The sequence below is a fragment of the Tilletiopsis washingtonensis genome (genome assembly GCF_003144115.1).
Source record: "Tilletiopsis washingtonensis strain MCA 4186 unplaced genomic scaffold FA09scaffold_21, whole genome shotgun sequence".
In the NCBI taxonomy this organism is placed as follows: domain Eukaryota; kingdom Fungi; phylum Basidiomycota; class Exobasidiomycetes; order Entylomatales; genus Tilletiopsis; species Tilletiopsis washingtonensis.
Genome location: NW_020312018.1, coordinates 469,956 through 497,279, shown reverse-complemented (window position 1 = coordinate 497,279; position 27,324 = coordinate 469,956). Strand labels below are relative to the sequence as shown.

The 27,324-nt window shown below is 69.0% G+C and overlaps 11 protein-coding genes across 11 annotated transcripts; 6 read left to right on the top strand and 5 right to left on the bottom strand.

Annotated features, from left to right (window-relative positions):
• Positions 1 to 612: 612 nt before the first annotated feature.
• Positions 613 to 3,847, bottom strand: FA09DRAFT_362775 (hypothetical protein). Its single transcript, XM_025745511.1, has 2 exons — positions 3,453 to 3,847; positions 613 to 3,306 (listed from the first exon to the last, which is right to left on the bottom strand). Exons 1-2 carry the CDS (start codon positions 3,722 to 3,724, stop codon positions 645 to 647), a joined length of 2,934 nt encoding a protein of 977 aa, XP_025596014.1. The 5' UTR covers positions 3,725 to 3,847; the 3' UTR covers positions 613 to 644.
• Positions 3,848 to 5,264, top strand: FA09DRAFT_362774 (U6 snRNA-associated Sm-like protein LSm2; the record flags this gene model as incomplete). Its single annotated transcript, XM_025745510.1, has 5 exons — positions 3,848 to 3,853; positions 4,105 to 4,269; positions 4,557 to 4,659; positions 4,796 to 5,009; positions 5,060 to 5,264. The coding sequence occupies 4 exons, from the start codon at positions 3,848 to 3,850 to the stop codon at positions 4,816 to 4,818; spliced, it is 297 nt and encodes a 98-aa protein (XP_025596013.1). The 3' UTR covers positions 4,819 to 5,009; positions 5,060 to 5,264.
• On the bottom strand, positions 4,814 to 7,170 carry FA09DRAFT_138617 (hypothetical protein). Its single transcript, XM_025739118.1, has 10 exons — positions 6,930 to 7,170; positions 6,549 to 6,880; positions 6,326 to 6,499; positions 6,235 to 6,276; positions 6,034 to 6,185; positions 5,659 to 5,983; positions 5,601 to 5,609; positions 5,362 to 5,553; positions 5,060 to 5,311; positions 4,814 to 5,009 (listed from the first exon to the last, which is right to left on the bottom strand). The coding sequence occupies exons 1-10, from the start codon at positions 7,024 to 7,026 to the stop codon at positions 4,941 to 4,943; spliced, it is 1,644 nt and encodes a 547-aa protein (XP_025596012.1). The 5' UTR covers positions 7,027 to 7,170; the 3' UTR covers positions 4,814 to 4,940.
• Positions 7,171 to 7,311: 141 nt separating this feature from the next.
• Positions 7,312 to 8,518, top strand: FA09DRAFT_322405 (hypothetical protein; the record flags this gene model as incomplete). The annotated part of the gene is made up of 3 exons (XM_025741051.1): positions 7,312 to 7,500; positions 7,554 to 7,709; positions 7,826 to 8,518. Exons 1-3 carry the CDS (start codon positions 7,435 to 7,437, stop codon positions 8,513 to 8,515), a joined length of 912 nt encoding a protein of 303 aa, XP_025596011.1. The 5' UTR covers positions 7,312 to 7,434.
• Positions 8,519 to 9,958: 1,440 nt separating this feature from the next.
• On the top strand, positions 9,959 to 14,064 carry FA09DRAFT_341042 (hypothetical protein; the record flags this gene model as incomplete). The annotated part of the gene is made up of 6 exons (XM_025744390.1): positions 9,959 to 11,455; positions 11,516 to 13,127; positions 13,187 to 13,332; positions 13,388 to 13,524; positions 13,577 to 13,676; positions 13,729 to 14,064. The coding sequence occupies 6 exons, from the start codon at positions 9,959 to 9,961 to the stop codon at positions 14,062 to 14,064; spliced, it is 3,828 nt and encodes a 1,275-aa protein (XP_025596010.1).
• FA09DRAFT_138561 (hypothetical protein) lies at positions 14,033 to 16,247 on the bottom strand. The gene is made up of 3 exons (XM_025739117.1): positions 15,311 to 16,247; positions 14,198 to 15,233; positions 14,033 to 14,142 (listed from the first exon to the last, which is right to left on the bottom strand). Exons 1-3 carry the CDS (start codon positions 15,826 to 15,828, stop codon positions 14,086 to 14,088), a joined length of 1,611 nt encoding a protein of 536 aa, XP_025596009.1. The 5' UTR covers positions 15,829 to 16,247; the 3' UTR covers positions 14,033 to 14,085.
• FA09DRAFT_332040 (hypothetical protein) lies at positions 15,436 to 16,729 on the top strand. The gene is made up of 2 exons (XM_025743290.1): positions 15,436 to 16,235; positions 16,300 to 16,729. Exons 1-2 carry the CDS (start codon positions 15,849 to 15,851, stop codon positions 16,384 to 16,386), a joined length of 474 nt encoding a protein of 157 aa, XP_025596008.1. The 5' UTR covers positions 15,436 to 15,848; the 3' UTR covers positions 16,387 to 16,729.
• On the bottom strand, positions 16,670 to 18,031 carry FA09DRAFT_332039 (Sedlin). The gene is made up of 4 exons (XM_025743289.1): positions 17,366 to 18,031; positions 17,203 to 17,264; positions 17,063 to 17,148; positions 16,670 to 16,999 (listed from the first exon to the last, which is right to left on the bottom strand). The coding sequence occupies exons 1-4, from the start codon at positions 17,773 to 17,775 to the stop codon at positions 16,907 to 16,909; spliced, it is 651 nt and encodes a 216-aa protein (XP_025596007.1). The 5' UTR covers positions 17,776 to 18,031; the 3' UTR covers positions 16,670 to 16,906.
• Positions 18,032 to 18,672: 641 nt separating this feature from the next.
• FA09DRAFT_362767 (DHS-like NAD/FAD-binding domain-containing protein) lies at positions 18,673 to 21,756 on the top strand. The gene is made up of 3 exons (XM_025745509.1): positions 18,673 to 19,142; positions 19,205 to 19,344; positions 19,395 to 21,756. Exons 1-3 carry the CDS (start codon positions 18,776 to 18,778, stop codon positions 21,534 to 21,536), a joined length of 2,649 nt encoding a protein of 882 aa, XP_025596006.1. The 5' UTR covers positions 18,673 to 18,775; the 3' UTR covers positions 21,537 to 21,756.
• Positions 21,757 to 22,932: 1,176 nt separating this feature from the next.
• On the top strand, positions 22,933 to 26,125 carry FA09DRAFT_138420 (hypothetical protein). Its single transcript, XM_025739116.1, has 3 exons — positions 22,933 to 23,283; positions 23,335 to 23,484; positions 23,543 to 26,125. The coding sequence occupies exons 1-3, from the start codon at positions 23,040 to 23,042 to the stop codon at positions 25,921 to 25,923; spliced, it is 2,775 nt and encodes a 924-aa protein (XP_025596005.1). The 5' UTR covers positions 22,933 to 23,039; the 3' UTR covers positions 25,924 to 26,125.
• Positions 25,970 to 27,172, bottom strand: FA09DRAFT_362765 (hypothetical protein; the record flags this gene model as incomplete). The annotated part of the gene is made up of 7 exons (XM_025745508.1): positions 26,864 to 27,172; positions 26,788 to 26,803; positions 26,711 to 26,732; positions 26,507 to 26,657; positions 26,371 to 26,449; positions 26,240 to 26,313; positions 25,970 to 26,187 (listed from the first exon to the last, which is right to left on the bottom strand). Exons 1-7 carry the CDS (start codon positions 26,949 to 26,951, stop codon positions 25,970 to 25,972), a joined length of 648 nt encoding a protein of 215 aa, XP_025596004.1. The 5' UTR covers positions 26,952 to 27,172.
• Between the last annotated feature and the right edge of the window lie 152 nt (positions 27,173 to 27,324).

Sequence of the window (27,324 nt, the reverse complement as noted above, 5' to 3'; positions counted from 1 at the left end):
ACCCTAACCCTAACCCTAACCCTAACCCTAACCCTAACCCTAACCCTAACCCTAACCCTAACCCTAACCCTAACCCTAACCCTAACCCTAACCCTGCTCCCACGCTCTTCCAGGTGACCTCAAGCAGCATTGGCTGACTGCAATGCCAGGCTGCCTCTCTGGCAGGTCCAGGCAGGCCCAATGCACCTCCCCATCAGTCAGCCTACTGATATTTTGCCCCCTGGCCGGCATTGCCTTGCTGTATGCTGCAAATACAAGGTTATTTGTACCTGCTGCCGCGCATGTCACTTTTGACGCACCACTTACTAAGCTCAGAAGATACAACTCCTCAGCAGCTACAGCTATGTCAGTCTCAGTGATGAAGCGTCGCGGCGCTGCAGACAGGCTCTCCTGGCGGCTGTGTACCACACCTGTGCCTGGTGCTTTGTCTGGACGCCGGGCTGCTCTCGCTCACCGGCGGCTCTCTCGCGTCCTCTCTGCGCCGCTGCTCCCCAATCACGCATCGCTCCAGGCCGGGTGCAGCCTCTCCGCCTTGCGCACCACTCCGCACTTCACGCTTGCTCCACCACTCCGCACTTCCCGATGTCTCCGCCTCTCCGCAATTTACGCTTGCTCTAGCATACATCCATTGCGAGGGACACGGACTAGCTGCGCGCCCGCCGCGACGCAAGCGCAGCAAGACGGGCCTGCACGAGGGCGTCGGCCACGACCAGCGGCGCGGGCTTCGCGGGGAGCGCCGCGGACGGCTTCGCTGGGAGCGACGGCTGCGGGCGCGAGGGCGGCGGCGACGGCGAGCTGTAGTCGAGCCCGGCGCTGTCGGCAGGGGCGCTCTGGTGCGCGGCGGCGTCGGTCTGCGGCGCGGGCGCGGCGGTCTTCGTCCGCACAGGCGCGAATCTGGCGAGGCACGGCGACGTAGACTTGCGCGCCTGGACTGCCGCGGGAGGCTGAGCTGCGGCCGACGTAGTCGCCTTGGATGCAGGCGCCGCCGGTGTGTTGGGCTGAGAGGTCGCCTGCGATGCAGCCGACGTGGTCGCCTTCGATGCGCCAGGCGCAGGTGCTGCTGCTGCGGGCTTAAACGGCCAGGCAGGCAAGCGCGAGAGCGGCTGGGTCCACAGCGGGCTGCCCTGCTGCGAGCTGCCCGGCTGCGAGCTGGCCTGCTGCGAGTTGCCGCGCTGCGGGCTGCCGGCGTGCCTCGAGCTGGCCTGGCCCTCCTCCGGCTCCGACTCGGGCGCCGCGCTGAGCACGTACGTCTCGGCGTTGCCAAACGAGCGCGGCAGGCCGAGCTGCGCGCGCAGCTCCTCGGCGGCGAGGTCCTCGGGCGTTGCCGCGACGATGACACTCTTCTCGGGCTGCGCAGTGCCGCGCGCTTGCGCCTGCAGTGCGGACCACGACTGCTGCGCCGCATCGTCCGCGTTGCCATCGTACCACTGCTGCGGCCAGCCCTCGCTCCAGGCGGCGTCGTACCACGTGGTGCAGTCGAGCGCACGCACACGCACCTGCGGCGGCACCTTGGCGAGCGTCGACGGCGGCGGCGGGGCACGGCGCGCGGGGCTCTGAGCCGCAGAAGATGTCGCGACAGCTGCAGGAGCGACGGCAGACGGCGCAGACTTGGTGAGAGGGCTCGGGGCCACAGCGCGGGCCGCAGCAGGCGACGCGAGCTCGCTCTTGCTCGGCCGGACGCCCGCACGCTTGCGCGGCCGGTCCAGCAGCCGCAGCGCAATGTCCTCGAGCGCTGATGGCCTCTCCTCGAGCGCTGATGGCCTCTCCTCAAGTGCCGATGGCCTCTCCTCGAGCGCCGATGGCTTCTCCGGAGCGGAGACTTGCTCTGGCTGCGGCAGGCCGAGCAGCCCGCCGCCGGGCGGAAGCGCATGCGGCGGCGTCTCGGCGACAGTGCGCTGCTGGACGAGCGCGGCGCGGCCTGGCGCATGCGAGATGCTCCAGGCTGCGTCGCCCGGCACGGCCGCACCTGGCGCAGGTGCGTCGTCATCGCCGTCGTCGCTGCTTGTGTCGTCGCTGCTGCTGCTGTCGCTGCTGTCGCTGCTGTCGCTCGAGTCGTCGGACGTCGACGAGTCGCTTGCGTCCTGGCCATTTGTCTCGTCCACGATGCCATTGGTGCCAGTCGAGATCCGACGGCGGATCTCCTCAAACTCGGCCGCCCGCCGCGCGTCCTCGCGCGCCCGCTCCTTGGTGCGGCGCGAGGCATTCTTGCGGCGAGTCCGCGCCGAGCCCGCGCCGGGGAGCACGTTCGGCTTGGCTCCGTCTGGTGCCCGAGGCGCAGCGGCGACGTGGCCCGCGTCGCGCTCAGGCAGCTTCGAGGAAGAGGGCGAGCTGGAAGAGGAGCTCGAAGACGAGGTGGACGACGAGGCGCTGGACGACGACGACGACGAAGAGCTCGATGCAGACGAAGCCGCGCGGCCGTTGCGAGCTGGCTGCTCGTTTGTCGCACTTGCCGAGGTTTTCCCCCCGTGTGCCGATGTCGGCGCTTGCCCATGCATGGCACGCTTGCGCTCCTCAAAGGCGCGCATGGCCGCCTCGGGCCCGCCGCGCGCAAGCAGGCCGCTCGCAGGCTGGAAGCCGTACTTGAGAGGCGGCGCGAGGAGGCCCACGGGCGGCAGCGGCATGGCGGCGGGTGCAGCCGCGGCAGGCTTCGGGAGCTGGTGGTCCATCCGCGGCAGGTCATCGATGGGCGCTTCACTAGCCTCACTGGCCTCGTCGGAGCTCTCGGCGTCGGCGCCTGCGCCAAAGCGGCGCCGCATCTTGTCGGCGATCTTTTGCGCCTCGAAGAGGAGCTCTTCTTCTGCGTTGGGCGCGGAGAGCTGACCCAGCGCGCCGGCGTCATCCTCGTCCGAGACGGCACCACCATCGCCGTCCAGCCCATGCTCATCGCCCACCTCGCCGTCCAGCTCATCGCCGTCCCCGCCCGCCAGCCCGTCGTCGCCAGTCCATTCCATGCCGTCCTCGTCGTCGTCCCACGCAGCAGCCTCGGCGTCCTCCCAGTCGTCGTCGCCGCCGCTCGAGGAGCCTAGCACGTCGCCCGACACGCCGCCCTGCACGCTGTCTTCGTTCAGGCCATCTCTGCGCTTGAGCCGGCGCTGTGCGTTCCGCCGGCGTGTCCGCCCGGAGCCCTGGCCCCGCTCGCCCTGGCCTGGCTCGCCCTCGTCGTCGACGTCACGCACACGCTTGCCCGGAGTGGCCGCGCGGCTGCCGCCCGAGCGCGACGCCGCCTCCGACTTGACGCCGAGGGCGCTCAGGGCGGCCGGGACGGGCCGGGCCGCCGGCGCCTGTAGCTGCAGCAGCGCGTGTACACTGCGGACTGCGTGTCAGCGATGAGGCAGCAACAGTACAGCCTGCGACGCTTCGCTACTCCTCGTCACAGCCCGCACGTCGCACTTCGCCACACCACGTGCGCACCGCCACGCTTCTCCGTGCTTCGCCTCCACTTCGCGACTCACTCGATGAGGTCGCCGTCGCGCAGCACTTCCGCCGGGCGCCCACAGATCTCAAAGTCGTCGAGGCGCAGCACGAGCTGCGTGTCGGCGACGTGCAACACCTGCGACGTCGCCGGCAGGCCGTCGCCGAACAGCGCTGCATGGATGCTCGCACGCAGGGCGGCAAGACTCGCGGCCGCCTCGCCGACGAGCGGGATCAGCAGCGGCCGCGAGGGCAGCGGCGCGTGGGGGCGCACCCGCAGGCGCGGCGGCGGCGACGCAGCGGGCTGGAGCATGGCGAGGTCGTGGCGGAGAGGAGATGAGGAGAGACGACCGCGGCGGCTACTCGAATGCGCTCTGCGGCGGACGGCTCACGACTGCAGGGCAGCCATCGCCGGCAGAGGGGTGATGGAGAGAAGATGAGCGTCAGCGGCGGCACAGCGCATCATGCTCGCGAAGGCCAAATTAACGCAGCTTGAGCGCGCGCGCCTCGCGGCGGCGGCGTCTCGTGCGGGAGCTGGCCTGCGACGCGCGCCTCATCCGTGCGCCAGACGGCACGCACCCTCGTTCCCCTCCTCATCAACCCGGCTGCCCGCTAGCCTCCACCCAACATGGTGAGCGGCGCGCAGAGTGCCGCCCTGCATGCGCTCTGCCCCAGCTAACCCCACTCCCGCAGCTCATCTTCAGCGCGTTCAAGACGCTCACCGGGCAGACGGTCACCGTCGAGCTCAAGAACGACGTCGCGCTCACGGGCGAGCTCAAGAGCGTCGACCAGTTCCTCAACTTCCGCCTCGACAACATCCGCATCCGCGAGGGCGACGAGGCGCGCTGGCCGCACCTGGTGAGTTGCGTGTGGAAGGTGGTCACGGACGCGAGCGAGGAGGGACCGAGCGCAACGCCAGCGAGGAGGGATCAAGCGCAACGCGGGCTCGCTCAGAGGCTGCCGCTGGGAGCGCCGCTAGGACAGAGCTACTGTTCGGCGCGAGCTACTGTCGTTCTCGAGGTGCAGAAGGATTCTCACTTCTGCTACAGCATCGCTCGGACGCTGCTCATGCGGCGAGAGAGGCGCCGTCGTCTGCAGCGCACTCCTCTCTTTCAGCTCCTCCGTCGTGCTGACGCTGCTCGCAGATGGCCGTGCGCAGCGCCTTCATCCGTGGCTCCGTCGTGCGGTACGTGCACGTGCCGGCTGCCGCCGTGGACACGCAGCTGCTGGAGGACGCAACACGGCGAGGTGAGTCGATCCAGCGAGATGCGGTGATGGAGGGGCAGGACGTGCGGCGCTGGCTTTGCACTCGCGCACGCTCATCAGGCCCCACGCGCTCCTCGACCACGCGCCTGGACGCAGGACACTGACGCACACCCTGCAGAGGCCGCAAGCGGGAGACGGTAGCGGCATTAGCAATGACGATGCTGCCCAGATGAAGACACGGCTTGGTGGCGGCGCAGTGGTAGCGGTGCAGCGGTGGTGCAGGTGGTGACAGTGGTGGAGCAGTGGTGGTGGGCCGGACTGGCTCAGTCCAACCGCTCGTGCCCCTTGATGCGCCCGTCGCCGGCGCCCATCTTCGCCGAGCGCGCCCCAAACTGCGGGATGGGTGAGCTCCGCACACGGACCGCACACAAGGACTGCTCACCTGGATCGCGCGCTTCACATTGCCCGCCGTCTGCGCCATGCCGAGGCGGCGCGCGACCTGGCGCAGGATGCGCTTGTCGCCCGCGCCGGGCCGCTGCGCGAGGTCCATCTTGCGGTGCAGCGGCAGGCCACACAAGTACGCCATCACGCGGCGGTCGAGAAAGGGATGCCGCACCTCGCGCCCGTGGCACGACATGACGCGGTCGTCGCGGCCCAGGTTGCGCGACGGCAGCCGGTCGATGTCCAGCTGCAGCTGCGGGTGGTGTCAGCTGCAAGTCGCCGCCAGTCACCTCGCATGCTCACCTCCTCGGTGAGCGCCGCCGCGCCGCCGCGCTCCCACGCCCGGCGGTGCCGGCTGTAGCCGCCCAGCAGCTCGTCGGCGCCCAGGCCCGAGAGCAGCACGCGCGCCTGGCTGGCGTAGCTGCGCGGCCCGTCCGGCCCGTCGGCGAGGCGGCCCCACCCGCGAGCGGCAAAGTACAGCGCCGCGGCGATGCTCTGCAGCGTGTCAGCACGGCTTGGAGGGCCCTAAGCAGGCAGCTTACCAGATCCATCTGAGGCACAGGCGTCAGACGATGCGTGGCCGGCTCACAGGCTACTCACCACACTGTCGCACGGCTCCATGCACCCGCGCACGAAGGGCAGCGCGGCCTCGTACTCCTCAGCCGCGACGTCGATCTCGACCAGCCGCCACTCCCGCGCGGGCGCGAGGGCCTGCAGCTCGCGCAGGCCCAGCCGCGCAGTGAGGCGGTCGGGCGTGTCGTATGGGCTCGCATGTCCAGGTGCTTTCGCAGCGGCGGCCAGGACGCGCGGATTGGCAAATGCGACGGTGAGCAGGTCAATCGGCCCGGGCGGCATGGCGCGGTGCGCGAGGAGCGCCAGCGTGGCCGAATCGAGGCCGCCTGAGTACAGCACGGCGAGCACTGCGCTGCTTGCCGCTGTCAGCCCCCGTCGGATCGCTCTGCCGCGGATGCTCACCTGCCCGGCACGCCCCCTGCGATGCCGGTGCTGCGTCTGGCGACTGCGTCCTGCAGCTCCTGCAACAGCCTCTCCTCTGCGTCGTCCTCATCGTCAAGCGCCGCGTCGGGCTCATCAGCCGTCGCTGCGCACACGCTCAATCGGACCGTGAGCTGTGCAACGCGTCAGCTCGTACGCCACACAGCGCATGGGAGCACGCACTGCAGAGGTCCGCGAGACCGCGATTGGCTCTTCGCAAAGGCGCTGCGCTAGACGTCAGCAAGGCGGACGCCTGGGCCGGCTTGACACTCACCCGGAGGTCCTGCCGCCAGATTGCATGGCACGGCACCTCGTCCAGCACGAGGCCTGCGCTTTGCGCTTCAGCACACCCCACACTCGCAAGGACGAGACGCCCCGCATCGTGCGCCCGCAGCAGCGATCGCCGGCCGAGCGGGTCGCGGGCATAGTACACGGCGTTGTGGCGTTTCTGTCGGACACGTCTCAGTAGAGAGCAGGCACGCCCGGTCTGCACTCACATCGACCAGTGCAAAGGCATACGGGCCCTCGATGTTGCCGAAGATCTCGCCGAGAATCTGCGCAACGTCGCCGCCCCTTGCGCGTCTCTCGATTGCAGCAAAGAGCGCGGCGCCGTCGTTCGTCTCGGCCACCTGTCCTGCGGCGCAGAGGTACTCCATTCCCTGCCAGACCTGGCCGTTCCACGCCAGCGCAAAGCTGTCGCTGGAGAACGGCTGCCGGGTGAGCGGCGCACGCGTCCCCAGCACAGCGGAGAAGAGGTCGACTTTGACGGCCGGCGCTGCATCTGCGCCGCTGTGCAGCAGCAGAGACAGCGACTCGGCTTGATCGGGGCCTGGACGTTCGTCAGCAGCAGAAGACTAGCTCAACTCTGCGCGACCCACCTCGCTTGGTACAGGCATACTGCAATGGTGCGAGCCAGGCAGGAGCATCGACGGCTGCTGCGGACAGCTCCCAAGCCACCAGCGTGATGCCACACATTGCGTCTCTTCTTCCTGCCTGTTTGCCCTGCCGCAGCTGACGAAGGGACGTCGCCCGGCCTTGACTGCCCCAGTACTTGCTTCACAGCCGAGCAATAATTCTGGACGTGACTGCTCCGCTGTTGAGGCTCCGCTTGCGATGCTGGAGGTGTAAAGGAGAGGCGTCGGGCAAGGGCTCGCCTGCTCCAGGGGTGGCGCCGCACGTGACGCGCCCGCGCTTGGACCATCTCGCCCGCCGGGCGCGCGCGCCACGCGACACGAGCCGCGGCATCTCCTCTTCCTCTTTCTTGCCTGCCATCCGCGTCCTCCACGCCTGCCATCCGCTCCCGCCGCTGCCCGCTCTTCATCCTCGGCACAGCACACCGCTCATCGCATCGCCCTCAGCGCTCCGTTGCTAGGCGCGCCTGCCATGGTCCGCAGCATGCTCGCGCATACGGCGCTGCTGCTGCTGCTCTTCGCGTCGTCGGTGCAGTCGGTGCGCACGCCCGCCGCCGCAGCACGCCAGGCCTGCACTGACCCGCCGCACAGCTGTACTTCTACCTCGAGGCTGACGCCAAGAAGTGCTTTCTCGAGGAGCTGCCGCACGACACCGTCGTCGTGGGCCACTACATGGCCGAGGTGTGGGACAAGCAGAACCAGCGCTTCACGATCCGCGAGGACATGGGCATCAACATCATGGTCAAGGTGAGCTGCCGCCTACGCGACGAGCCTGCCGCAGCTTGCGATGGGTACCGGCTGCGACAGCGACGGCTGCTGGGCCTGTGCACCGCTCGCATCCACACTGCTCACACCCTCCACAGGAAGTCAAGGAGGACCACATCGTGACATCCACGCGCGGCCCGGCTGAGGGCAAGTTCGCCTTCACGTCGCACGAGGCGGGCGACCACCAGATCTGCCTCTCGTCCGCGTCGTCGTCGGCCGACGCGCCGCAGGTGCGCATGCACCTCGACGTCGTCATCGGCGAGGCGCGCCCGGACAACAGCGCCAAGGACCGCGCGCACATCACAGACCTCGCCGGGCGCGTGCGCCTGCTCAACGACCGGCTGCGCGACATCCGCAAGGAGCAGCAGTACCAGCGCGAGCGCGAGGCGGCGTTCCGCGATCTGTCCGAGCAGACGAACAGCCGGGCAGTGTGGTGGAGCATCGTCCAGGGCGTCGTCCTGGTCCTGACCGGCGCCTGGCAGCTGCGGTCTTTGACAGTGAGTCCTCCGCCTGGCCGCCGCCCCGTACAGGAGCTGCAAGCGACTGGGCCGCGCATCGGAGCCGCGCCATCGCCGTTCTGCGTCGCCGCCGAGGCGCTGTCGGCCATTGGCGTCAGCCCTCGGGTGTCGGCCCTCAGCGCCAGTCCTCAGTGTCGCCTTCACTGTCAGCCCTTGGCGCCGCCAGTCTGGCTGCACACACCGCTCGGGCCCAGGCATCGCTCACACGTCTGCACAGGTGTTCTTCAACGAGAAGAAGGTCCGCTGAGCACGACACGCCGCCTCCTATGACCCTCCGCCGTCGACACGCACCGCAGCGCCGTCGTCGGCCACGCCACGCAGACGTAATGACATGCTGTGTCTCCTTGTCGCTCGTGTCTGTGTGACGCCCTCTCTTGCTGTCAGCGCTCGGCTGTGCTTGACGGGTGCTGGTCATCGTCGGCCGCATGAGATGCTCGCGCACGACACGCCGCTGCACCATCGCAGCAACGCAGAGACGCTCCAAAGGCCCGTCGCGGCTGAACGGTGGTATGGTCGCGCGAGTGTCGTCAGGTCTTCTAGACAGCGGCAAGCGGTACAGACGCATGTTACCTCGACTTCGACGCAAGCAGTTGGGCGGTGACAGCGGCGAGTGACGGCTACGCGGGCGCGTGCGCCGGGGCTGATCAACGCACGAAAACTGTGCGCGCGTGAGCGACCCGCGTCGGCCGCATCAATTGAGACGCGCAAAGGGCCGCAGAGCGAGCGAACGCGCGCTGCATTCTTGCCACGCGCACCGCAAGACAGTTTTGGGCCCTCGAACAGCCACCAGCTCGCGAGAGAAGGCGCGCCCGCGCAGGCTGGGAGATGCGGCACCTTCCGGGGACGATCACTTCGCACGCATGCAGCGCGTCGGCAGGACAATGTCACATGCGTGTCTCCCGCAGAGCTAGAAGCGCTGTCTGCACGGCGTAAACGGTCGCCGGGTGCAGACCCACGGCTGTGCTTACCCTGGGCGGTCCGAGGGTGCAGCGCCGTCAACTCTATCCCCTCCGAATGCGGCGGAAGAGGTCGTTGCTGCGGCCTCCGGAACCTAGCCAGCGGCTCGCTGACCTAGGGCGGCCAAGATGATGGAGCTGCTGTCTTGTCGTCCTTGCCGACGCGCGGGCTAGGGATCGCCAGCTGGTGAGACGATCTGTATCTTGCTCGAGCGCTTCCGGCAACCAGCTCGCAGCAGTCTGATAGCTGCAGCTCCGCTCGCAGCGACATAGGCAGCCGGACCCCCCGGGCGGCAGACTGCTTGCCCGGGGGAGGTGCCGGGCAGAGCACCCCTCAACGCATCCTGATGTGACTGTCTCAGCCGTCCAGGTGGACAGCGGATGCTTGCAGCGTCCTCACGCACTGTCAGGCTACACGGCTGAGCTGCTGATGAGGCAGAGGCGCGCGTACTTGGACGCGGAGACGGCGCAGGAGGCAGAGAGCGCGGGCGTCAAGCGGCGCCGCGCGCAAGTGTTGGTCTTGGACATGCCCGAGTCCCGAGCCCCGCGTGCAGCGCGCGCTGCACCGCCACACGCCGCCGCGGCGCGCTAGGGGCAGCCGCCGGCGCGCGCCTCGACCCCTATTCCCTCCTCGCGCACGGCCCCTGGGCGCCTCGAGTCGTGTGCGAGGGGTGCTCCGTTCGCTCTCTCTCTACCACATCATCCCCCTCCGCGCGCCTCCGCACACGACTCACGCCTCCACACGCGCGCCGCAGCCATGCCTCCCGCGCACGCAGCTGCCGCCGCCGCGGGCCCAAGCACCCCGCTCAAGCAGACCGCCGGCGCAGGACGCACGGCTCGCGGCGCCGAGCCTGCCCTCGCACCGCACCACATGCCCGCGTCGCCGTCCGACGCGAGCCTGGCGGAGCTTGCCTGGCTCGGCGTGCACGACCGCTCCGTGGACGAGACGTGCGACAGCGAGGATGCGGAGGGCACGGTCCGCTTGCCAGCGCCGGCGGGCGGCCGCACGCCGCTGAAGAACATCTGGCCGAGGCAGACGCCGCAAGCCACGCCTCGCGGCCGCCCAAACGCTGCAGCAAAGGGCGCGGCACCAGCTGCAGCTACTCCCGCGTCGCTCTTGCCTCGCCGGACGCCGTCCCGCCGGACGAGCGCCGACAGCTCCGACGAGGAGGAGACCTGGAGCGACGCCAGCTCGCACAGCGCGGGCACCATCGCGCGGCACTCGCGCTACGCCTCTGCCATGAGCACGCTGCGGCTCGCGGGCGCCAGACGCCGGGCAGAGGCCGCCGCCCGCGCGGCCGCAGGTGAGGCGACCATCCTCGTGGGTCCGGCGGGCGTCGACGTCGCCAGGTGGGTTCGCGCCGGCGGAGCGGCAACGCAGGCCGCCGCGCCGCCCAGCCTGCCGGACACGCGCCGTGCCAAGGCAACGTCTCGCGACGCCGAGGCCGGTGCCTCTCGCCAGCCTTCTCTACAGCAGCCGCTTCCGAGCCCGGCGCCGGCGCGCGTGGCATCGCCGCCGCCCGCCGCCCCTGTCGCGCGCGATGAACAACCTAGCCCGGCGCAAGGACTGCAAGACCACGGCGAGCAGGCGACTTCAGCGACCACGCCGCATGCGCCGGATCACAGCGCTGAGGACGACGTGGAGGCTGCGCTGGCAGAGCTGGACGCCGACATGATCGCCACGCTGCTGCGCGAAGTGGACGGAGAGGGGAGCGCCGATCCTGCAGGCAAGGAAGCTCCGGATCGCGCAGCAACATCCACCTACGGAGGCGGCATGCCAGACGAGACTGTGCGCTCGGACCTCGCCATCGATGCAGCCTCGCCCGCAGATGCACTCGTGGCGCAGTACAACGCGGATGACACGAGCCAGCAGCTGGTCGGCGGAAGTGACGTGCGCGAGGGCTACTCAGTGAGCGACGTGCAAGTTCCCGCCGCATCTCCGAGCCGGCAGAGCCTCGGCGCGGCCGATCGCGATGAGCCGCAGCCAGAGCCGCAGCCAGAGGCTCGCCGCGTCGAGGATACATCGAAAGCCTCACAGCTCCGAGCTCCTGCACCGGGCGGCCGGTCGGCGCGTGCGCTCTACGACTTCGCTGGCGAGGCGACGTTCAACGAGCTGTCGCTCAAGGCCGGCCAGTGCTTTGAGATCCTCGTGCCCGAGCTGCGCGGGGGCTGGAGCCTCGGGCGCGTCATGCTGCCTCACGAGGGCGGAGGCCTGGTGGAGCGCCGAGGGCTGGTCCCGCTGGGTTGGTATTGCGTGAGTCATCCCTGGGCCGGTGCAGAGGCAGGCAAAGCTGAGCGCGCTCCTGGCCCACAGTTCATCCAGGACTTCGCCGCCGCACCGGGCGATTCGTCGGAAGGCGCGCCCTCAGCTGAGGCAGATGACCAGCTTTCAGTGCTTCGCGCTCCCGCGGCTCGTGACTCGACGGCCGTCCCGGCGTACGCCAAGGCGATGCGTCCGCCGGACGAGGACGCCAAGCAGCGGCCAGCAAGCGGCGTCGGCGAGTTCCACCGCAAGGGCGCTGCGCCGGCGATCAAGACGCTCGAGGCCCTGCACGGCAGCTACGACGCCGCGGACACGCGCGCTTCGCTTCTGTCACGGCACGCAGCGTCCGCACCGGCGTCCGACGGACTGGGCTCGGACCTCATCGACCACCGTGTGCCCGTGTCGTCGTCGCCTCTGCTGTCCAGTCCTCCGACGCCGACGCTCGTGGTGGACGGCGCCCAGGACGGCTCGCCTGATGGCGCCAGTGGGAGCACGGCACCGCCCGTCGCAGCGCCTGCGACCGGCTCGAGCTTCCTCAGTGCATCGTGGCGCGGCGCCGGCCTGCTCGGCGGGCGCAGCTTCAATCGTTTCTCGCCCTTTGTCGTCTCTGGGGCCGAGGCATTCATCCTCTCGCGGTCCGCCCCAGCACCACCGGGCCACGCTCGGGCGTCTGCCGTACGGTCTGCTGCCCCTGGCCAGCTCGACAAGAGCTCCGCCGAAGCATCCGGCTCGCGACGTGGGGCCCGCCATGTCGACGCAGATCTGCCGCGTATCAGCGACAGCTTGCACGGGCCGCAGTGGGAGCCCCGCGCGCCGCCGTACCACGTCGTCGTGCACAGCCCCGAGCCGCGCTGGGACGCGAACGGTGCCGAGTACACCGTCTACGCCGTCACCTCGCTCTTCGGCAACGCAGACACAGATGCCGACTCGACGACATGGCGGCCATACGACCCAGCCGCTGCGCCGGTCAACCCGGACGAGACGCTGAGCGTGTGGCGCCGCTTCTCGCACTTCCACTGGCTGAGCATGTACATTGCACGCGCGCTGCCTCTCCTCTCGCTGTCGCTGCCGCCGCCGCCGGCCAAGGTGCTCGCTGGCCGCACGCGCCTCGAGCCCGACTTTGTCGAGACGCGCCGGCGCGAGCTTGGTGCGTGGCTCACGCGCGTGGCGCGCCATCCCGTCTTGCGCACCGAGCCGGGCCTCGTGTTCTTCCTCGGCTGCGCGGACGAGCACACGTGGAATGCGCGCGCGCCCGGCCTCCTTGCGCAGGCTGGCAAGGCCGGCGGCTACTCCTTCTTCGCGGCAACGTGCCACGACCAGTGGGCCTTTGACGCCTCGGAGGCGGATGAGGCGGCGCAGCGTCTCGACGAGTTCAACGGCGCGTACGAGCGCAGCATGGGCGGGCACCGGCACGGCCTGCTCGAGTCCTTTGCGGCCGGCCGGGAGGCCCTGGCAAAGACGTCTGGCGCGTATCGCGCCGTCGGGCACGGTCTCTTGCGTCTCACAACCGGCTTCGGCGGCTCGCACGCGAGCGGCGCTGATGCGTCAGCGTCTGCGGAAGACGAGGCGTACTTCGGGCCGGCGATGGGCGGGCTTGGAGAGCGTGGACAGAGCGGTGCGACCAACGAGGACGGCGCGTGGTGCTGGAGGCCGGACTGCGCGGGTGAGTGTCGCTTCGTCGAGCGATCTCCAGTGCACGGTTGACGCATGTCTTCTGCGCAGAATGCCTCGCCGCCACGCGTGCTCTCCAGAGCACGGCGCATGCCTTCGAGCACGTGGCGGAGGCCTACACCGACCACGCGCACCACACGCTGCTGGTGCAGCACGAGCGGCTGCGTGATATCAGCAAGCCGCAGGCCCAGAATGCGGTGCGTAGCGGTACAAATCGCCGAGGACTGCGCAGCTGACACGTCCGCGACGCAGGGCCTCATGGACGTGCACCGGCAGGTGCTGTCGCGCCACCGCCAGGCAACTGGCGAGGATGCAGCTCTGCCCGACAGCCGGGCGCCCGGCGCAGAGGCAGAGGCGCTCGCGGCGCGCTGCGAAACGGTTCTCAACGTGTGAGCAGCGCCGTTGCTGCACACTCGACGCCATGCTGACTTTCTCGCGCAGCACGATGAGCGAGATGGACCGGGCGCACAACGAGCGGGTGGAAGACTGGATCTCCATTGGGCGCAGCATGCTTGACGATGAGATCGCGCTGTACAGCGAGGTGCGTCCCTGCCCGGCTGCGCGCCGCTCTTCCCTTCTGACGCCTCGCGCAGGTCCTGGCCCGCCTGCAAGCGGCACGCGCATGCTACGAGCCTGGCGCGCTGGCGTCCATGTCCACTCGCGGGCCGATCCTGCCCGCAGTCTCGGCGGCGGCGCTGCGAGATCCGCCGGTGCGCCCTCTGCCGCTCGTCGTGCCAGATCGTGCAGTCCTGCAGCCAGGCGTCTTGAGCACGGCATTCCGACCGGTGTCGCTCGCCGGCGAGGTCCTGGGTGGTCTGTTCGGCGCCGGCACAGCCTCAACTGAGCGCGCGCGCGCGTCTTCGTTGCAGCGGAGCCACAGCGCCAACGACGCCCCCGTCGGCGGTAGCGTGCTGGGCTTCTGGCGCTGATACCACGCACTGGCGCGCATCTCAATCCATCAGCATCACGCGCAGCTGCTGGTCTACGTCTCCGAGCTGTGCGAACGTCTGCGCGCGAGGGCCGGTGAACACTGAACTTCTGCCGGCTCGCCGGCTCGCTCACCGTTTGGGTCTCGAGTGGCGCCACCGCATACCACTCCTGCCACGCGCCGCGCAGGCATGCGGCATCCTCAGCAGCTGCGCCGACGCTCGCCTTGGCCACGCTCGCGAGGATGCGTGCGCTCCACGCCGCGATGCCCGGCGGCATACCGGTGGGACTGCGGCTGGCGTCGAGCAGCGCACTGCAGGCGGACACGGCAGCGCGAGCCCGCCGCCGCTGCAGCGACTTATGGGCCGTGTCTGCCGCAAGGGCGATGTGCGCTGCGCAGAACTCGAGCGCCATCGGCAGTGTGCGCGCCGTACCCGTGCTTCCGAGCACCGGCGCCAGCGTGACGAAGCTGTCGAATGCAGCACAGAGCAGGTCCGTCGGCTCAGAGCCTGCTGGCGCCTGCGGAGGCACGTCCATGGGCGGCACCGCGCCGTAGTACGCGCAGGCGCGAAGGATTGCATCGGCCAGGCCGGCGCATCGGTGCCAGCAGTCCTCGGACGTCGCGTCCGGCAGATGCAGGCTCAGTCGAGTCGCGGCGCACAGCAACGCAGGTCCAAGCGGGTCCGAAGAGTAGGTCAGCGAGGTCTGGCAGTGATCGTTGAAGAGCGCCGCCAGATTCGAGCGCAAGAGGTATGTGCGCGCCGTCGGAGACCCGACAAGGAGCTCGGCAGAGCAGTGCAGGCCGACTAGCCGCGTGGCGGGAGACGGATCGGAGACGACTGCGAGGAGCGCTGGGAGCAGGCTCGGCACGTGCAGGTCCCATGCGGCGGCGGAGAGCGTCACGGCCGCGTGCACAGCAAGCCAGACGGCGGCACCAGCGGCGAGCGAAGGTGCGCGCGCTTCGCCATCAATGTGGATCGGCTCCTTGTCTCGAGGAAGGTGGCGCTCGGAGCCGGGAGCGGGGCGCTTGTAGCGCGCATTCGCCGAGATGCCGCTCGGGGCCGGCAGCAGCGCGGGCAGCAGCAGGAGCAGCGGCCGCAGCAGCTCCTCTGGCAGTCGAGGAGGGCGGAACGGATGCCCGGGCTCCTGATCTTCGAGGGTCTTCGAGACAGGCGCGCAGCCAATGCTGGCATGCAGCAAGATCTCTGCGGAGAATGCATCAGCCGAGACCTGCCTCGACGTGACAACTCTGCATCTAGACAAATCGCCATCTGGCTGCCGGGCGCTGCCTCTAAGTCTGGCAGCGTCTCTCGCGCCGGCGCCTTCAGACGTTGACTCAGCGCCTCACCTGTGGCATTCGTCCGTGCGGCACTCCCATCCCACCCTTCTGCTCCGGGCGGGCGTGGTCCGAGGAAGCGCGCAGCTGCCAGGGCGACGGCAGCACGCTCGTCGCGCGTCAGCGGCTCGTGCCGTTCTTCGAGGTGCGCCCGCGTCTCCTCGAGCGCCGCACAGGCTCGCGGGCCCCACGCCAGCCGCGCCTCGAGCACGCTGGGCGGCACCAGCCGGTCGAGAAGGCGCGGCAGCGTGGTGGGCGGCTGCGGAGACGGCATCACGGAGCGCGAGGCGTGGTGCGGCCGGGCGTGGCCATGGGCGCGGCAGCGGGAGAAGTGGAGGTGAGGACGCACGAGTCGCGCTTCGACTTCAGCCGCGCCAGACCGACGAGCGGCGCGCGGCCAACAGCCTGGCACCTTCCTCACGACCCTCATCTCCCGATTCTGCCACAGCCATGGACTGCGCCACTTGCCCGCTCGACACGGCGTCGTCTGCTGCACCTGCAGCGCCGCCAGGCCTGCCAGCGTACCCCTTCACCGCGCCCTTCACGCCCGCCGGGCCGTCGCCGAGCGTCATCATCGAGTTCTGCGACCGCTGTCGCTGGCTGCACCGTGCAGCGTGGGTGCAGACAGAGCTGATGCTCACCTTCACGCCGCGCATCGGCACCGACGCCGCGCCCACCAAGGCCAGCGGCGGCGCCGAGCTGCACGCCGTCACGCTCGTGCGCCTCACGGCCGACGAGACGGCGGGCCGCTTCCGCGTCTGGCTGAGCTGGGACGGCGGCGTGACGTGCGTCAGCGACCGCAAGGCCGACGGCGAGTTCCCTGAGCTCAAGGTGCTGGTACGTAGGCGCGCCTGGCTCAATGTGCGGGCTCCGGCAGCTGACAGCCTGCACCGCCTCACAGAAGCAACGCATCCGCGACATCATTGCGCCGTCGTTCTCTCTCGGCCACTCTGACCGCGATGCGATGAAGGCAAAGTCTGCTGCGTGATGGCCGACGCACGGCTCGTGTAGGCGCTCGTCACGCAAGCGGATCGGCAAGTTGGGATCAGCCGCCTGCGAGGGCGCAAGCTCCGGTCTCGCTCCGCTACACGGCTGAGACAGCCTGGTGAGACGACGTCCCAGGCTCGCACACAAGGGTGCTGCAAGCATCTCCTCCGCTGAGCCACGTCCAGCCACGTGACGCCGCGCTCATCGTCACGCTCACGGGCCAGCGAGTCCGAGCCGCTTACAGCCTGAAGGCCATGTGCCAGCGAGTCTTGGCAGTCTGCAGGTCGAAGCGAGCAGGATAGAGCGCACACGGACTAGCAATATCATACCCTCGACAGCATCTGCGCAAGTAGCTCCCGCAGGTGGCGTGCGCAGAATCGTGTGGTGTAGTGCACGGACATGGTCATTGGCAGACCGTGTTGCGACATGCCGGCCGCTGGGTATCGGATTGTCGCGCCGGACAGCAAGCTCACTGCTGCGTGCACGTGGGCGCAGTCAAGAAGCACCAGCACTGGCAGTGCTCAGAGATGCTTCCTCGCGCTGGCCCGCACCCGTGCATCGAATGCCACGCTGCGGATGGGTGCCTGCGGATCGTGCAGCGGGTTGAGGAGTGTCTATGGCAAGGGGCGGAGACGTCAGGCCATGCGCCTCACGAGGCCGCGAGCCGCGCTCCTCACCTTCACGAGCAGCTCCCACACGTCGAGGAAGAAGTTCCGGATGCCATCGTCGTGGCGGTGCTCATGCAGTATCAGCATCTTGATGTCTGCAGTGCTCGAGGTGAGCGGTGATAGGGCACGGCAGCAAGCAGATGACGCACTGCCTGGCACGAGAAAGGCCGAGACGGTCCACTCGTTGATGCGATCGACAGCCTTGAGGTAGCTGAAGAGCAGGGAAAGGATCAGCGTTCTGTGCTCCCTCGCGCCCGACTGTGGCGGCTGCAGGCCGCACGCTCGCCTCCCGTCCGCTTGCCAGGCACTCACAGCGTATTGCTCGTCCACTGGCGGTCCTCCACCGCGTCGAGGCTCGAGTGCGCGATCATCTGCAGCGTCTCTGCTGCGCTATAGCCAGCAAAGCCCAGCGAGTTGGCGCCCTGGCTGGCACTTGTGGTCGCGGCGTCCTGAGCGCCAGTCTCTGAGCCGGCGCCGCGCAGGCCCCCTGCAAGCGCCTGCAGCGATGCCGCGAAGCCGAACATGCCGCCCTCGCCGGAGTTGCGAGGCATTGACGCAGCTGCAGCACTGGCCTGTGGCCGATTTGGCGACGGAGCGGCTGCGCTCGCAGAGAAGAACGAGGTTGTCGAAGACAGCACAGAGGATGAGGCAGGCTTGGAGGAGAGGTGGGCCTCGTAGAGCGGCGAGTCTCGGGGCGAGACGATGACGAAGTAGTAGGCCATGATCGATGCCGGTAGAAGGATATCTGCGACAGCGCAAGCGACAACGGCGAGGATGCGGGGCAGGCGAGGCGGCCTGCTCTCGAGATCACTGCGCGCCGGCAGCAAATGCTACGGACAGCTGATGTCCCGCGGACTGACGACGAGCGATTGTCCGAGCGGCACGATATGGACTGTACAGCTCCGATACGACCACGTATGGTCTAGCGTGCGCCTCGTGTGGCTGCAGTCGAGCTCTTGGCTGATTGGCGGGTGAGGGTGAGAGAGAGAGAAGGCGAAATGGAGCCGGCGCGAGAGCTCGGCGGCCCGCAGCGTGCACGGCCCTGCTGCCCGCCTACCGCACGGCAGCCCGTGGCTGGTGCCGCACGTGATGCGACGCGTCCAGCACCCAGCACGTCGCTGGACCCCTGCCAGGACCTGCAGCAGTCCTCTGCTGCTGCGTTCAGCCAGTGCGTCCGCGACGGCGAGCCAGCACGCTACCTCCTCTGTGAAGGAGCCCATGTTGCTATGGACGACGCCCAGTGTCAGCGCGGTCTGGCCTGCAAGACTCTGGCTGAGATGCTTGCCGCCGCGTCGCGACGCGCGCGCGCGACGCGCACCTTTCGCCCGCCGCTCGCCGAGGACGCCGCAGTGGCCGGCGTCGCACAGCCGCAGCACGGCATGGCCAGCACAGAGCCCCACACAGGCGGCAGATGTCGCTGATGCGGGCGAGGGACATTGCTTTGCCTCTCAGGTGCGCAAACGGCGCAGCGACGGCACAAGCACAAGCACCCTGAGATGCCGGCACGGCGTGCTTGCGCGCGTTGTGGCGGCACGGCGCCGCGCCGCGGCTCTGCCGTGGCGCGCGGAGTATGATGCGGCACGGCGCCCCGCCCTTATTTGGCCACGCCTCTCTCGTCCTGCCATCACACCCACTGCCGCTCCTCGCTCTCCCCTCCCCTCTCTGCCACTGCAGGCGCCTGCCGCTCTTCCGACCGAGCACTGCGCCGCGTCGGGGCCCGTGATGCTGGTCGTGCACCTGCCGCCCTCGGGCGCCCTGCCGCAGCCGGCAGAGCCAGCGCCAGCCAGTGCCAGCACGCTCTCGCCGCCCCCGTCGACTCGCCGCAGCACACGCTCGCGCTCGAGCACGGCCTCGTCACTGGCCACGCCGCCGCCGCCGCCCGCGCAGAGCGATGCCCGTGCCGCCTCGGGCTCGGCGCGGCCCGCCAAAGGCGCCGAGCCGCTCTCCGCGCAAGTCAGCGACTATCCGGTGCCGAGCCGCGCCGAGGCTGGCGTGCCTTCCTTCGGGCGCTCGTCAAAGGATGTCGAGCGTGATGTGGCTCGCGTGTGGGAGGCTCTTGCTAGCGCTCGCCGTGTCGTGGTGATCTGCGGTGAGTGCCGGAAGGCGGCTGTATGCGTGTGCGCCGAGCCCGTTCTGACGCTGTGTCATCAGGCGCTGGCATCAGCGTCTCTGAGCCGGCCAACATCCCCGACTTTCGCAGCGCAACTGGCCTGTTCCGCAAACTCAAGGAGAAGCACCCGACCGCCGGCCTCAGCTCCGGCAAGGACCTGTTCGATGCCCGTCTGTTTGGCGTGAGTCGTGCCGTACCCGCCCGTCTTCCGGTACGCTGACACGCCAGCAGTCTGAGTCGACCTCGTCGCTCTTCTACTCGATGATCTCTGAGCTCAAGACCCTGGCCGACGCCGCCCAGCCGACGGTCTTCCACCGTCTGCTGAAGCGCCTCGACGACGAGGGCCGCCTGCTGCGCGTCTACACGCAGAATATCGACAACCTCGAGGAGCGCGCCGGCCTCTCTTTCGGCCTTGGCGAGACGGGCGACAGCACGACGACGGCCCGAGCACTTGGCAAGCGCAAGCGCGACGAGAAGGCACGCGCCGCCGCCACGAGCGGCAAGCAGGACCTCGGCAAGGGCGCGCCCGTCGGCGTCCGCGCGCAGTGGGGCCGCAGCGTCAGCGACAGCGCCCTGCTGAAGAGCCATCAGGAGCGCTTCGAGAGCCTGACGCCGGAGCCGAGCTCGACGACGCCCATGTTTCCGCGCACGATTCCGCTGCACGGCAGCCTCTCGGCGCTCACCTGCAGCGTCTGCACGTACAAACTCTACCTGTCTCCGCCGACGCTCGAATCTGCGCCCGACAGCGTCGCCGGCTCGAGCACGCGGCGGCAGTCGCCAGGCGCGCCCGAGCGCGAGGCCGATCGCGTGCAGGCGCTGGCAATGCTCGCGGCCGGCGAGCCGGTGCCCTGCTCCAAGTGTGCAGACTACGAGGAGGTGCGCGCAGTGGCCGGCCTGCGCAGCCGCGGCGTCGGCATCATGAAGGTCGGCGTCGTGCTGTACGGCGGGCAGAACGAGGGCGCAGAGCAGGTGGGCGAGTGTCTGCAGCGCGACATCTTGGGTCTGCGCGACCCCAACGAGCCGGCGGTGCCCGAGACTGCGGCCGAACGCAAGGCCCGCGAGCGCAAGGCGAAGAAGGAGGCCGACAAGGTGGCCAGCAGCATCGAGCCTGTCAAGTCTCTGCCATTTACGCCTGGCGGCCTGCAGCCCATCGTCGAGATCGGCGGCGACGAGGCCTTCGCCGCGGCGTTCAACGATCCCGACGATGCAGCCGCCGAGGCTGAGCTGCTGCTGCCCTCGTCGTCGCTCGCGGCGAAGCCGGCGCAGGTCCGCGCTGCTCGCGTGCCTCGCCTCAAGCCGCTGCCGCCGGATCTGCTGATCGTGGCGGGCACGAGCCTCAAGGTGCCCGGCACCAAGCGCATCGTCCGCGAGTTCGCCAAGGCATGCCGTGCCCGCGACCATCGCGTGTACAGCGACGAAAGCGATGACGAGGAGGACGCCGACGGTTCCCGCATCAGTCCTCGTCCGCGCAGGGGTGCCGCCGGCCGTCGCAGTACGCGATCCCGCAGTGCAGGTGCCGACTCGGCGGAGTCGGGTTCCGGCGACGAGCCAGACGAGAGCGACGAGGATGAGGACATTAACGCGCCGATCCGCAGCATCCTCCTCAACTACGACTTTCCGGGGCCGTCGCGCGAGTGGGAAGACGTCTTCGACGTGTGGGTGCAGGGCGACGTGCAGCGTGCTGCACTTGGTCTCTGGGAGGCCAGCGCGTACCCGGTGACGGAGACGCACGTGCGGAGCATGGCGCCTGGCACCGCCGGCGCCAGCCTGGAGCAGTACAGCTGGGCGAGCTCGATGGCGTATCTCGAGTCGGAGCGCATCCGGGAGAAGCGCGAGGCCCGCAGCGCGGCCAGGCGCGCAAACTCGCCCGGTGCGAGCTCTGCCACCTCTTCGGCCGCCCGGCGCGGCAAGGCGGCAGTCGCCAAAGACACAGCACTGCCCAACAGCAAGGCCAGGCGCACCAAGCTCGAGCAGAGCCCGTCGACCGCGACTCAGTCGCCGTCTGCATCGCCCTCGCCCACCAAGAAGCCTCGTGCGTCGGGCCCGGCCAAGAAGCGCGCCGCGGGCAAGGCCGCCACCGACAGCGAGGCCGCGCCGTCCCTCAAGAGCGGGCGGAAGGCATCTGCCGTCGAGGGCGAGGCGCAGTCCAAGCCGACGTCGCGCGCCTTCTCGCGCTCCAAGAGCAGCAGCCACGCCGAGACTGCCGCTCAGCCCGCCGCAGCGCGCCGGCGTCTGGCGGCGGTGCGACGCAACAGCGTCAGCAATGCGCCGTCGGTCGTGCTCGACAATGGACTCGCCCGCGCATATGCGGGCACCAAGGGCGGTGCCGGCTCGACGGGCGAGCGCGCGCGCCGCATCATCAAGTTGGAGTAGAGACCTTGCGCTGCCGCTCCGCTAGGATGCATGCCGCCGTCCTCTCTTGTGCAGAAGGGCTGCCACCGCAGCGCCAGCCAGCGCAGCTCTTCCCGGCACCAGTCACTTCCTCGTTGCCCCTTGCACCGCATCGCCTGTCCCTGCCTGTGACTCGCTCGTCGTTCCTCATCATTGTACTCTAGCCATGTTCCCGTGTACCCCAATCCATCCATATCCGCGCGCAAGCGTCTGCTGTCCGAGCCTGAGCACGCTGCATGAGACCTGCGTGCCGGGTCCTCGGTCCGAGCTCCGGCGGCTCGCCGTCGGCGGTTTATCCGTCGCGTCTCGTCCGCGCGTTCCCTGCGGCTGGGCAGCGTCAGACACATGCGCAAGATGCCTTCCCTGAGCCGCTGCCGCTGCGGCACTTACTGCAAAGGCAGCCTGTAGAGCTGACGGTGCAGCCAGGGCAGCACAGACAGGCACGTCCGACGTGCAGCCGGCGCACGCTCGCGAGGTGCAGCGCCTTGCCCCTCACATCGCCTCACCAGGCTGCCGCCGCCTGTGCCTTCTCATCGGCCCTGACAGGATCGAGCTGAGCAGCGCGACCTCTACGTGACCCGATTGTATGCCCAACGCGTTCTGTTCTGAGCGCCAAGACGTCCCGAGCGGGCCGCCGCCCCTTTGTTGAGGGTGGGCCTCTCTTGAGACGCTAAGGGGGCTGCGGGGCTACTGATCCATCGAAGCCAGCATGCAGAGTCGTGAGTCAAATCAAGCCACAAACGAGTACCTTGGTGGCGGTGCTGTGAGCCGCAGATCTCGTCGAGATTTTGGCGCCAACTTCACCGCGTCCATCATGATGGCGTCCAAGGTTCTGAGGCAGGCAGCATCACCCGCACGTGCGGCGGGTGCGGGCCACGCGATGCTCCAGCGGCCGCCGGCCGGGTGTGGGCGTAGCGCGCGCGGCGCGGCGCAGGGGCGCCCCGGGAGGCGCCAAAAGGCTTGGCAGGCGCTCGCGTGGCTGCAGGCCTGCGTCACCCCAGCAGCGCCGGGTGCCGCGCCGCACCCGACCCCAGCTCGGGACGCCGGGCGGGCCCGCAGCGCGCGCGGCGAGCACCTCTCCGCCGTCGTGCGATTGCCGGCGCGCTCCGGACCTGCCTCCTGACCCCATCCATCTGGGCCCCCGTCCGCTTCTATCCCGCTGCCGCAGGGCACCTGCTGCTGGCACCCGCACCGCCACGCCGCGCTGCGCCTCGCGCACGCACTCTGTGTCCAGTGCTGCTGTCGTCATCGAACCGCGCAACCGCCCTTGATTGGCACGCGGCGGCGCCAAAGCTCGGCGTGTCCGCAACTGCTGCTGCATCTTCTCGACCACCACATCCTCTGCGTATCCCCACCTCTCGCTGCACCGCGCAGCAACGCTCTCTCGCAAAGACTGTCGAGCTGCACTCTGGCTAGTGCGCGCGCTCCTCTCTGCTCCGGCGATTCTCGGCAATCTGCATCCCTCGAAGCCACTCGCAGCGCAGCATGCCGGGCATCAAGTCGCTGAGGCACCTCGTGTCGGGCGCAAAGGCGCGCACCGTCGATGCCGAGACGGGCACGGATCTCGACCTGGTGTACCTGACGCCGCGGCTCATCATCATGGCGTGGCCCGGCTCGGGCGTGGAGGTGCTGTACCGCAACAACCGCCGCCACGTGCGCCGCTTCCTCGACACCAAGCACGGCGAGCACTACCGCATCTTTAACCTGGTGCCGCGCACCGAGAACACATGTGAGTGCGAGTCCAGCTGCGTGCGCCCTGCCCCGGCTCACAGCATCACAGACGAGGCGGACGAGTTTGACGGCCGCGTCTCGCGCTATCCCTTTCCCGACCACCACCCGCCGCCTCTGAGCATGATCCCGCTCTTTGTGGCCGACATGACCGCCTGGCTGGGCGAGGATGAGCGCAACGTGGGCGTCGTGCACTGCAAGGGTGAGTGCGCTCGCGCAGGCGTGCGCTGAAGGGCTCCACTGATGCGCGTACGTCTCAGCGGGCAAGGGCCGCTCGGGCACTATGAGCGTGGCCTACCTTCTTTCGCTGCCCATTCTGCCGAACATCTCTACCGGCGCCGCCGACGCGAGTGATGGCATGAACGTGACGAGCGGCCGCGCAGTCGGCGCACCATCCGAGCCCTTCTCGGCCAAGTCCACGAGCTCAAGCACATTTGGCGCAGGCGCATCCAGACGCCGGCCTAGTGTCTCACGGAACGCATCGACGGAGCACGATGCGCTGGATCAGCGCACGGTGGGCTCACCCATGGAGGCAGGCACTCCCACGAAGGAGGAGGCGGTGGCGGAGCGCCTCCGAGCTGTCTTCGAGATGCACACGGCCCGGCGGCTGAAGCCCAAATCGCCTTCGCAAGCTCAGCGCGCCGGCGCAGCTGCAGGCCACATGGCGGACTCGCGTGCCAAGTCGGGCTCCCCGATGCGCTCCAAGAGCGGCCCCAACTCGCCCGCACGATCTCCGCCTCGGTCGCGAGCAGGAAGCTTGCTCCGGCGCCCGAGCTTCACCCTGAGCCGCAAGAACGGGCTCACGCCGCTCTCGCCTGCTTCGCCACGCGAGAGGAAGCTCAGCCACGACAGCTTGCCCTCGGCCGGCTCGTCCTCCCCATCGCACGCGCGCAAAGACCTGCGCGCCCTGGGTGTCAGCCCGGCTGGCAAGTCGTCCGACTGCCTTGGACTTGCGGGCGACTCAGGTAGTGCCGACGTCTCGCGCGACCGAAGCGCAGACGGCCACACGCGCTCTGGCAGCAGCGACGACGAGAAGCACGTGAACGGCCAGGCGAACCGCGAGGCTCTGTCGCCCCTGCACATTCCGCCGCGCACGTCGTCAGTCTACTGCAGAGACGAGGAGCGGCCTCCGTCGTCGGGCGACGAGGACTTTGTTGAGCCGACTGCGCCCCACCTGGCCATCTCGATCCCGAGTCAGCGTCGCTGGCTCGGCTACTGGGGCCGCCTGCTCGCCGGCAACGACCCTCGCATGTCGCTCTACGCCTTCCAGCCGCGGCCGCTGAAACGCTTCGTCCGCATCACTCGCGTCTGGGTCGAGCGCGCAGGCACCGCCGACAGCTCGCGCGACGCCATGAGCGCCGAGAATCTGAGCGTTCAGCTCATGCGGTACGACGACCGCCTCGCCGACCGCCTTTCAGCGTGGGAACGCGGAGCGAGAAGGCGCAGAGCTGCGTTCCGCCTGTGCGACCCCGGTGCCATCGCCCCGGCCCTGCCTGGCGCCGACGAAGAGACGCTCGAGGCCGCCGGCCTGCTCAACTCTACACGCGCGCGCGAAAAGGCGCACCGCCGCGAAGAGCAGCGCTGGAAAGAGGCTGCTGAGCAGCAGGCGCGCCGCGAGCGCCTTGCCCAGCACGGCAACGAGACGGGCGTGGGCGAGTGGGGCATTGACGTCCGCGCCGAGGCGGTGCGCGCCCGCGAGTTCTGGTGGGACGATGACAACGAGAAGGACGTCGCTCTTGCGGCCAAGGAGTCGCACGGCAAGATCAAGAAGCAGGTCACCTCGCAGCTCAACTACTGCGCGCTGCTCCGCGAAGCAGGCCGCGAGCGCATCGGCGATGCGGGCGCAGGACCGGCACTGGTCAGCTACGAGTTCGACTGCTCCAACCCGACGTTTCCCCCATCTCCGCGATTCGTCGCCAACTCGCCGTACAACGCAAGCAGGAGCACGGTCAACCTGCAAGCAGCAGCCTCGAGCTTGAGCCTGCACCCGGCGCTCGGCGCGCGCACCAAGTCGCACGGCGGACTGCGAGGCGCCTCTGAGGATCTGCACGCCGCCGGGCCCAGACGTTCGCAATCGGACGACGCCGGACGAGCCGCAGCCGGCGGCTTCACGCCGCAGCGCCAGCGCTCGCAGACGACGAGTTCGCACGCATCGCCGTACGCGAACACGCCGTACTCCTCGCGCTCGCCGGCCGACTCGATGCGCCGCCTGCACTCCATGACCGCCTCCGACGACGAGCACGGCATCATCGTCGACGCAGATCGTGAGATTGGCGTAAAGGTGCTGCTTGGCAGGACGGGCGCGACGCATGCGAAGCTGCCGGACGTCGCCGCAGCGTGCTGGGCGTGGCTCATCCCGAGCTTCGAGGACCCCTACGGTCACCGCCCGAACCAGCGCCGCGGGCCGACAGAGGTGCGGCTCAGCGCCGCCGAGCTCGACTTCCGCAAGTCGGGCGTCCTGGCGCCGGGAGGCGACATCCGGGCGATCGGACTGCAGTGGGAGTGGGTCGAGACGGGCCGCGACAGCGACGACGAGGACACCGCCGACGAGCCGAGCAGCGCCAACACGGACAGCAGCCTGGCAGAGCCGGCCGACACGTCCTTCGGCAGCACGCTCACCGTGCCGCCGCGGCACATCTGATAGAGCTGATGAATGATAGATTTGCGACTCGCCGCGGCGCGACACATCAGAGGACGGCAACGACGCGCACGGCCTCCTCGCGCAGGTCCACAGTCTGGTTAACCATGCGGTTCAGCGAGCCGCGGGCGGAGACCGGCTCAAACATCAGCGCTTCCTCGCCAGACGCGAGGAGCAGCTTGCGTGTCTGCACGATGGAGGTCTCCTGGCGCGCAGCGAAGGCCGGCAGACGGCGGACGAGCTGGTTGCCCGAGTTTGTGCACGAGCCTGGGCCGCGTCGTCAGCATCAGCTTTACAGCTGGTCATCCGCACGGCTCACCGCTGCAGTACTGCAGGCCCGAGGCATTCGAGAACGCGACAGAGTACGAGTCGCCGTTCGCGACAGAGTTGCGCCTGCGTCGCACCGTCAGGCTCCAGCGCTGTGGTGTGGCTCAGGGCACCGCAGCTCACGTGTAGAAGGAGGAGAGGGTGCCGCCCTGTCTGCTGTTCTCTTGGCTCGGCACGCACCGGGTGCTGGCGCCTGCGCCGCCTGCGGGAAGAAGTGCCTCAGCGACAATCGCCCTCGCTGGTGCTGCGAGCGACGCACCTTGACTTGTCGAAGCAAAAGGGTACTCATCGCAGCTGTTGCTGTCGGACGGGTTGCCAGAGCAGCGGTTGGGACTGCGACAGGCGTTGGCGTCGCGGTTGTCCTCCGCTTGCGGCGAGTTGCGCGTCAGCGTAGTGGGCTTGCCGAGGCACTGTGCAGGTGCGTCAGCGAGAGGCTGGCAAGGACGACTGCCGCGATGCGCACTCTGATGGCGTAGCAGTCGTTGCTAGCAGAGAGATACGGTGAGCGCCTGCCGTGCTGCAGTTGTGCGCAGAACTTACGAGCAGATGTTGGGCACTGCGGCGGTGGAGCCAGGTCAGCGTTCCAGCGATCGGCTCGCGGTCCAGAGCGACGCACCTCTCGAGCAGTCGAAGGTGACCGTCGCGGCCGATGCCGCAGTGACGGCTGCGAGGGCAGCGAAGAGCAGAGTACGAAGAGACAGCATGACAGAGCAGGTCAGCAGCAGCGATGGGGATGGCAGCGGGGATGCGTCCAGCCGGCTTGCTTATGAAGCTCGGCGTGAGGGTCCGAGTGAGATGCGGGCTGCGCAGTCAGACTACATACAGGCCAGCGGCCAAGAAGCTCCGGCGACTGTCAGGGGGTCTGCAAGCTACCTGTCGAGTGTGCGCCGGCTGCGCTTCTCAGGCTCGAGTGCGCCGTGTGGACGGGCCATGGGGCTACTTGGCCGCCCGAGGGTTCGCGTGACGCGCTAAATTAGTCCGGGCAGACGGCACAAAGAGGCGCTGCATTGGCGTGCACGCAACGTGCACCTGCCGCGGCAGCGGTCGTCGAAGCGCACCCTGGCTGAGCCGGCACGA

Coding starts and splice junctions, on each gene's coding strand:
- FA09DRAFT_332040 (XM_025743290.1), top strand. CDS start 15,849: ATGGACTGCGCCACTTGCCCGCTCGACACGGCGTCGTCTGCTGCACCT. Junction 16,236..16,299: donor TCCCTGAGCTCAAGGTGCTG/GTACGTAGGCGC, acceptor ACCGCCTCACAG/AAGCAACGCATCCGCGACAT.
- FA09DRAFT_362767 (XM_025745509.1), top strand. CDS start 18,776: ATGCTGGTCGTGCACCTGCCGCCCTCGGGCGCCCTGCCGCAGCCGGCA. Junction 19,143..19,204: donor CCGTGTCGTGGTGATCTGCG/GTGAGTGCCGGA, acceptor CTGTGTCATCAG/GCGCTGGCATCAGCGTCTCT. Junction 19,345..19,394: donor TCGATGCCCGTCTGTTTGGC/GTGAGTCGTGCC, acceptor ACACGCCAGCAG/TCTGAGTCGACCTCGTCGCT.
- FA09DRAFT_138420 (XM_025739116.1), top strand. CDS start 23,040: ATGCCGGGCATCAAGTCGCTGAGGCACCTCGTGTCGGGCGCAAAGGCG. Junction 23,284..23,334: donor GCCGCGCACCGAGAACACAT/GTGAGTGCGAGT, acceptor ACAGCATCACAG/ACGAGGCGGACGAGTTTGAC. Junction 23,485..23,542: donor GGGCGTCGTGCACTGCAAGG/GTGAGTGCGCTC, acceptor CGTACGTCTCAG/CGGGCAAGGGCCGCTCGGGC.
- FA09DRAFT_362775 (XM_025745511.1), bottom strand. CDS start 3,724: ATGCTCCAGCCCGCTGCGTCGCCGCCGCCGCGCCTGCGGGTGCGCCCC. Junction 3,307..3,452: donor CGCGACGGCGACCTCATCGA/GTGAGTCGCGAA, acceptor CGCAGTCCGCAG/TGTACACGCGCTGCTGCAGC.
- FA09DRAFT_138561 (XM_025739117.1), bottom strand. CDS start 15,828: ATGAGGGTCGTGAGGAAGGTGCCAGGCTGTTGGCCGCGCGCCGCTCGT. Junction 15,234..15,310: donor GCGATTTGTCTAGATGCAGA/GTTGTCACGTCG, acceptor TGGCTGCGCGCC/TGTCTCGAAGACCCTCGAAG. Junction 14,143..14,197: donor CGCCACTCGAGACCCAAACG/GTGAGCGAGCCG, acceptor CCTCGCGCGCAG/ACGTTCGCACAGCTCGGAGA.
- FA09DRAFT_138617 (XM_025739118.1), bottom strand. CDS start 7,026: ATGTGTGGCATCACGCTGGTGGCTTGGGAGCTGTCCGCAGCAGCCGTC. Junction 6,881..6,929: donor GTATGCCTGTACCAAGCGAG/GTGGGTCGCGCA, acceptor ACGAACGTCCAG/GCCCCGATCAAGCCGAGTCG. Junction 6,186..6,234: donor CGGTCTCGCGGACCTCTGCA/GTGCGTGCTCCC, acceptor CGCGTTGCACAG/CTCACGGTCCGATTGAGCGT.
- FA09DRAFT_332039 (XM_025743289.1), bottom strand. CDS start 17,775: ATGGCCTACTACTTCGTCATCGTCTCGCCCCGAGACTCGCCGCTCTAC. Junction 17,265..17,365: donor CAGTGGACGAGCAATACGCT/GTGAGTGCCTGG, acceptor CCTGCTCTTCAG/CTACCTCAAGGCTGTCGATC. Junction 17,000..17,062: donor TGTGGGAGCTGCTCGTGAAG/GTGAGGAGCGCG, acceptor CCCTTGCCATAG/ACACTCCTCAACCCGCTGCA.